This window comes from Monoraphidium neglectum (genome assembly GCF_000611645.1).
Source record: "Monoraphidium neglectum strain SAG 48.87 unplaced genomic scaffold scaffold02506, whole genome shotgun sequence".
Classification (NCBI taxonomy): domain Eukaryota; kingdom Viridiplantae; phylum Chlorophyta; class Chlorophyceae; order Sphaeropleales; family Selenastraceae; genus Monoraphidium; species Monoraphidium neglectum.
This window is the reverse complement of record NW_014011122.1, coordinates 1-6,835: the sequence shown is the minus strand read 5'-3', so window position 1 is coordinate 6,835 and position 6,835 is coordinate 1. Positions and strand designations below refer to the sequence as shown.

Here is a 6,835-nt window from a genome sequence, read left to right as displayed (position 1 = left end):
GCCCGGGGGGGGGGGGGCGCCGATCCACCCCCATGCTTGCCTGTGGTCTTTGAAGTTGGCGCTGTGCGTGTGTGCGCTGACATCTGCCACCTGGGCCTCTGATCAAGCGGCCTCCTCAACCTAGCTCTCATCTCAAGCGCTCTTTCACCCCAGATCTCGGTCTCCCACAACAATCCGCAGAAATGCACAGGCTGTCAGGGAGACCCACTAGCCATCACCAGCTGCACCACCATCCAGGGCTCTGCAACCCGCAACGTGTCCTCCCACCTCCTGCCCAACCTCGTCCACCAGTGCCTCGCTGAGGCCCATCTTGCTGAGCTGGCGCTGGAACACCTGCGGGACCGTCATGGAGTCACAGGTTGCGGGTGGTGCCAGCAAAAGTTGATGCAACGGGCGCGTGCGTTTTGAGTCATGTACTTTATGAGTTGTATGCAGAATGCCAGGTTCTGGCATTTGGAGCATTTGCAGCGCGGCAGCCTCGCGCACTGCGTGCGACACCTGTGGGCCATTCTCCCCCCCCCCCAAAAAAACCGAGGCTGCGCGCCCATGCCTTTCCACCTTCTCTTCAATCGAGCCAGCTGTCAAGAGACGGTAGATCCAGACCCGCTTGCGCTGGCCCTCGCGCCATACCTGCGGGGGTCGATGCAGCGCAGGGACGGACTGGGCATGGCAAGGGACAAAAAAACCAACCTGGCTCAGCAGGGCGGCCAGCCAATCAAAGGATCTTGCAGAGTCCATGAGGTCTGCAGAGCGCGCGCAGAAGCAGGCCGGCCGCGGCCGAGGTCCGGCGCAAGCCCATCCACGGTGTCACCGCGGCAGCGAAACTCACCCGCGCCATGGCTTGGAGATCGTTGGCCGGATTCCAGTCAGCGTCAAAGAGGACGAGGCGGTTGGCTCCGATGATGTTGAGGCCCACGCCGCCCGCTTTTGAAGAGAGCTGGCGCCGCGGCCGGGAGCGGGCCAGCAGGCGCGTTGCAGCGTGTGGTCAGCGACCAAGGAGCGTGCTCAGAATTCCTCACTCGTGTTTCCTCTGTCCACCAAGGTGCCGGCCTGTGTTCCTGCCTTTTGCAACTAACCAGGAAGGATAGAAGCTTTGGCACTTCCACGCCTGCCATTGATCGCAACGCATCAGGATGTACAAATGACCACGATCACCCTACCCGCCGCCACTCGGCCCCAAACTCCTGCCCACCAGGAAGCAATATGACTTGTCTGTTGAGTCGTTGAAGCGGTCCACCAGCCCCTGGCGCTGCTTCACGCTGCAGGAGCCGTCCAGGCGCAGCGTCCCCCACTTGTTGGCGGCGCACATGCGCCCCAGGACGTCTAGCGCCTGAAAGGGGGGTGGCACCAGGTTGGGGGCGCCAGGATTATTAGGGGCTCCGAGGTGGGGGACGCCAGCGTGGGTGGCTCTGGGATGGGGTTGAGGTATGCTGTAAAGGAGGAAGCTTTCGTTTTCAAGGCGCAAGAAAGGTGTGGAGGCACAGATGGCATGGTCAGAGGCAACTGTGTGAATCTTGCAACACAGTAGATTGTAGCTAGGACCAGGGCTGCTTGAGTACTCCCTCTTACTTGTGTGTAGTTGGAAACAAGGACAACCTGCGGGTTGCGGTCAGCAGGGCTAGTGTTGGTGCGGTGCGAGAGTGTTGGGGCATACTAGTGAATGGTTCCAAGGGGGTGTGCTGCAGTGCATGCAGCTGCATGGAAGGTGGAACAAGGTCCGTTCGAAATCCAGCCCCTACGCCCGCCAACCTTGTCTGTGGGCTCGCTGGTTTTGATGGCTTTCAGCAGCGCCTGCAGCACCATCACTTTGCCTAAACGGCAGCGGTTTAAGGGCGTGATGCAACGGGGTCGTAGGCAGCTGCAAACACGTTGAGCCGCTTCCGGAAGCCTGGCCACGAGGGCCAAGCGCTTGGGCAGGGACTGGGCAGGTGCGTTTGCTGGTCCGCTTGCATCACGCTGCCTCTGGTGGATCCCAGGGTCCCCAGGGCCCACCTGAGTGGAATGCCTGGCACTCCGCCGGCTTGTAAGCAGGGTAGACTGCCGGGTGCAAGAAGCATGGGTGGCAGCCCTCAAACCCCGTCAGCTGGCCGCCGCCACCGCCGCCCCGGCCGCCGCCGGCACCACCGGAAGTGCCAGCGGCGGCACCGCTGACATCCTCAGGGTCGCTGCCCTGCAGCAGCTCGGGCATGGAGTAGCACGGCGGGGCTGAGGCGGCGCGCGCGCTGACGCGTTGCGGGGGTGGCCTGGTGCTGGCGCCAGGGGCGGCGCCCAGTTCAAATACAAGGTCTGGGTCTGTTGGGGCGGGTGGAGAGCAGCACGTTCAGGTTTGGTTGATGAGGCTGCTACGAGCAGATCAGCTTCTAGAGGGCTCGAAACACTCGAAAGAGGGTGCAGCAATCCGCACAGAGCAGCTGTGCATTCCAAACAGATTGACCCCTTCAAACCGTCCTCCCTGATGCTGACTCACGACAACAAAGCTTCTTCAAAGCGGTGATGGCGGCCAGTGGCGCAAGAGTCTCCTCCTTTGGCTGCCTGGGAGCCTTCGCGGCCCCTCCAGACGGCGCGCCGCCTCCGCCCCCACTCTTGCCACGCCCGCTGCGGGCGCCGGCGCCGCGGCCACCGCCAGACGCGGCGCCAGCAGAACATCCTGTTTCTATTGGCGCCGTCGATGACAGCAGCTGCTGGACCGGTTTGCTGTTGAGGAAAAACTCGTAGAGGCGCAGCTGCAGGGGGCTCAACCGGCAAAACACAACCTGGGGGTGCAGTTGGGGCCGCATGCATGCTCCTCACTTCCTACACCGTTGGCCGCTTGCGCAGCGCGATGCCCGCTTGACCCTTTGTGTTTTTCCTGGCCCAGATTGCGATTGCTTGTCTCAAAACTCATACTGCATGCACGTGAGCACATGCCTGCGCACACACGCGCACACACAGGTACATGCACACACTCTCTTGCTTTGTCTGTCTCACAAACAGACTCACAAACACACACACACACACACATGCGCACATGCTCACATGTGCGTACGCACACAAACACAAACATACATGCGCACATAAAAGCACACGGACACACACACATACCTGCTCGACCTTTGCAGGCAGCAGCTGTTTGAGGATGGTTGACGTGCGCCGCAGCATGAACCTGTTGCACAGCTTCATGAGCTCGTTCATGGCCGCCAGGCCACGCTCCACCTGGCCGTCTGTGGCGTCCGCGTCGCGGCCACGCTGGATGGGCAGCTCGTACTGGGCGTGTCGGGGAGGTGGGTCAGGAAGCGGCGGGTGCACCGGATTGGGCGGGGTTGGCCGGGAAATCTCAGGGCTTGGAAGAGCAATCCAGCGGCTGGAACCGCAGATGAGCGGCAGCCAAGTTCTATCAGTGCTTGTTTGGAGTGCTTATTTGAAATGAAAAGAAAAAGAGGTAAACTCTGTATGTTAGAGATGCCGAGTCAAAAGGATGTCAACTCGATCCGAGCGCCCTAACTCACACCCAGCCAACAAGCGGCGCCTGGCTGTCCTGGCCCCCCGCTTCCCTCACCCCACCTTGCGCCCTCACCCCACCTTGCGCCTGAACTCGCTCGCGTCCCCCAGAAGTCCTGGGCAGGCCACGTCAAACACGGCATGGAACTCTGAAAGGTCGTTCTGGATGGGGGTGCCTGCAAGGGTGCAAAGCCGGGGGAATTGGATGTAATGGTAACCAAACAGAACGTCAGGGCCGCAGCTGTCCTGTCCAAGGTTGAATGCCGACAAACATCACATTGCCACGATACTCTTGAACAGGAGGCCTGAATAAGGAACTCTTCCTTTGGCCTGACTGCATCCCTGAGGCAGCAGGCGGCGGCGCGACATTCAGAAGGCCCAGCGTTCGGAGGCCCCCGCCCCCCGACAAGCACCAGAGATGAGGAGGCGCCGCCGCGTGGCCAAGCCCGCCACTGCCTGTGTGATCTGTGCATCTGTGTTTTTGAGCTGGTGGGCCTCGTCACACATCTGTGCGTGAGAATCGTGCCAAAAGAGTCAATGATCACCAACACTCTGTGACCAGGTTTCTGATTGAGGACCCAGAAACCGTAACAAAACTCATCAGCTGGCAAGCACCCTTGACCCACGCATTGGCGCCTGGCCAACACCAGCCAGTCGCACCCAAAAGTGCCCACCACAATGTCAATGCCCAGCTTGGCGACCTCGGCCTTGTGCATCCTGAGGAGTAATGGAAGGAAAGGTGCAGGGTGCCCGCTGTACTTTTCTTCTGGTCAGTATCCACTCAGGTCAGTCAACCAACCCCTCTCCACCAGATGCTGCAGGCCGCACACCTGAAGGTAGTGTAAGACATGATTAAAATCTTGGGCTTGGAGCCAGGGCGAGCAAACCCGCGAAACTCCTGTGGCCATACCGGGGAGCAGAACTGCGGCGTCAGCAACTCAGATGAGCAACTACGGGTCTGCAGCTCTTGGCCACGCTGCCGTTATCCGGCATGCTTGGCTTCCATTCGGCGTGCATGCTAGTGTTCTGCAACAATTGTGCACATGGCAATAGCAGCCATCCTGCATAGGCGTCCCGTTCGCGCTCACAGACAGGGCATCTTTGACGGCTGAAGCCCGCGTGTCGTCCACCACCACCGGCGCCACCCTGTCCCCTAGCCAGCGCGCAAACTCCTGTGGCGGCGGTGGTGATGCAAGGATTGTGGTGCGCCAGCGAGCCAACAGCAAACTATCTGCCCTGATAACGGCGCACAACGATGCTATGCCGAGCTTGAAAAGCTGCAGCTTCCGGTCACTCAGGGCCACAGCCAGGCGCGGTGCCTCACCTTGCCCCAATTCTGCACCAGGCTGCTGGGGCACAGCACGAGGGGCTTCTTGCAGGTGGGGCCCTGAGCCACATGGACCCCCTTGGTCAGCAGGCACCACAGGCTGGCGACCTGCAGAGGGTGGGTTAGAAGTGGCAAACGGGAAAGTGCCGAGCGTGCCGTTACTGTTGCGCCCGGCATATGGTTGCAGAATTGTTGCAGGTGATGCATGCAGAGGCTGCGTGGCTCGCGGCTTGCATGAAGACCACCACATGCGGCATGCCAGCATGCACGCATGCCATGCAGGTCACAGACAACTCCATGCGCACCCAACTCCGCCACCGGCGCGACCCACTGTTTGGAACGTCTTGCCGAGGCCCATGCCGTCCGCCAGCACTGCCCCCGAGACACCGTCCTGCCGCACGCCGCAGAGGCAGCTGAATATGAAGCGCACGCCCTCCCGCTGATGGGCCCGAAGCTTCTCAACCAGGAAAGCTTCAGCGTGCACCTTGACACGTGCAGGGCCAGCAGACTTGGACGCACCAGCCTCTGCCGTGCGCGCAGCCTCCAGTGCAGCCCGCGCCTCAGCGACAGCTGCCTGGAGTGCCTGTACTGCCGCAGCAGGGGTCGGCTGCGCCTGCTTGTCGTCGCCATCGGCGGAACTTTGGCTGCCCTGCTGTGCTGCTGTGGTGCTTGCGCCCTCCGGCCCGTCGCCAGCCTCGTCACACACCCCTGTGGTCGCATATTTGGCCGCGACCGCCCCCTCTGCGGCAGCCAAATGTGCAGACGCGGCGTCCACAGCCGCCGCAGCGCAGCGCAGCGCCGCGAGCTTGGATTGGTAAGCCTCGTCAGTATCGGGATCGTACAGTATCAGATCGCCCGCCTGCTGCTGCCCGCTGCCGTCGCTGGCGGCGTCCACAGCGGCCACGCCGGCCTGCGTCAGGTAGACTCTGCGGTTGAGTGCCGCCAGCAGGTCTGCGCCGGTAGCGCTGTAGTGGCGCTTCATGCCGAGGCTACCGCGCGACTTGAGCTGGGCGTTGGGCAGCGGGCACTGCGAATCGCATCGCGAGGGAGGTGCGGTGGGCGTCATGGGGTGCGGCATGCGTATGAAACTGCTGCATGGGGCGTCTGCATGCATGCATGGGCCATGCGCGCAAACCTTCACATGCGGTTGGGCGTGATGTCGCCCCGAGGCATGCAGAGGAGGCGAGCATGCATATGCTTCCTGTGCGCGCCTGCCGTGCAGCTCGAAAGGCACTGGCTGCGCACCTTGTATTGTGTAATCCGCTGCGCCGCCGGCAGCAGTGTGGCGGTGCTGGCGCTGCTTGAGCTCGGCGTGCCACTGGCTTGCGTTTTGCTGGCGCCGCTCCCATGTCCACCCAGCCAGCCGCACCCGCCAGTGCCGCCTGAACCGACAGACCACGGCGCACCGCCGACACTGTCTCCATCACCGTGCTTGGCACGCAGGGCAGACGGGGCTTGAGAGCGCCTCATGGCGCTGTCTCCTCAAAATTGCGGTGCGGACAACGCCATTCGATACCCCGTGCGACAAGTACTAAGCAGATCACTTGAACTGGACGTCATTGATCGTGAGACCCCATCGAACAATCTTGAGCAGTCAAATAAATGAAGACCACTGTATCTTCAGTCTACAACGACGTGTTTCAATTAGTCAGGCCGCAGCGCCCAGGCTGTGTGATGACAGGCGTCGCCAGTGCTCAGACTGCACTGGAGCACTGCGCTGAGTGATTTCATGTCACACATGAGGTCTGTGTCTCAAAATGATTGCTGCCACAGCAACCAGAGATGGACCGCCTGCTCAGTCGTCCAAGCCCAGAGCACGCAGCTTGGTTTGACTACTGGTATCATGGTCAACCAGCTCCAACCTTGCCGCCCAAGTCCAGTGCAGATGTACCACCGGCAATGCCCCGCCAGGCCACTGTTCCAACCTCGCTGCGGTCACAGTTCTGCTGGAAATACTTGGAGCGGCGGGCCCTTGATCGCTGCAAACTCCGCCGACTGTTGTTTTGGTGAACCCTGGCATCATCGGCGGAC

The 6,835-nt window shown here is 61.4% G+C and overlaps 1 protein-coding gene across 1 annotated transcript in view; it reads right to left on the bottom strand.

Moving 5' to 3' along the window:
• The window catches only part of MNEG_10899 (DNA repair and recombination protein RAD54 and RAD54-like protein), a gene marked incomplete at both ends in the record, with an annotated part of 6,943 nt that extends 1,157 nt beyond the window's left edge, over window positions 1-5,786 (bottom strand). The window contains 13 exons of the mRNA XM_014040629.1: window positions 268-333; window positions 559-630; window positions 830-937; window positions 1,193-1,330; window positions 1,750-1,811; window positions 1,993-2,292; window positions 2,468-2,753; window positions 3,082-3,243; window positions 3,559-3,639; window positions 4,152-4,194; window positions 4,308-4,375; window positions 4,802-4,912; window positions 5,136-5,786. Coding sequence (XP_013896083.1) covers window positions 268-333; window positions 559-630; window positions 830-937; window positions 1,193-1,330; window positions 1,750-1,811; window positions 1,993-2,292; window positions 2,468-2,753; window positions 3,082-3,243; window positions 3,559-3,639; window positions 4,152-4,194; window positions 4,308-4,375; window positions 4,802-4,912; window positions 5,136-5,786 — 2,148 coding nt within the window. The remainder of the gene's footprint in view (window positions 1-267; window positions 334-558; window positions 631-829; window positions 938-1,192; window positions 1,331-1,749; window positions 1,812-1,992; window positions 2,293-2,467; window positions 2,754-3,081; window positions 3,244-3,558; window positions 3,640-4,151; window positions 4,195-4,307; window positions 4,376-4,801; window positions 4,913-5,135) is intronic.
• Window positions 5,787-6,835: the final 1,049 nt, after the last annotated feature.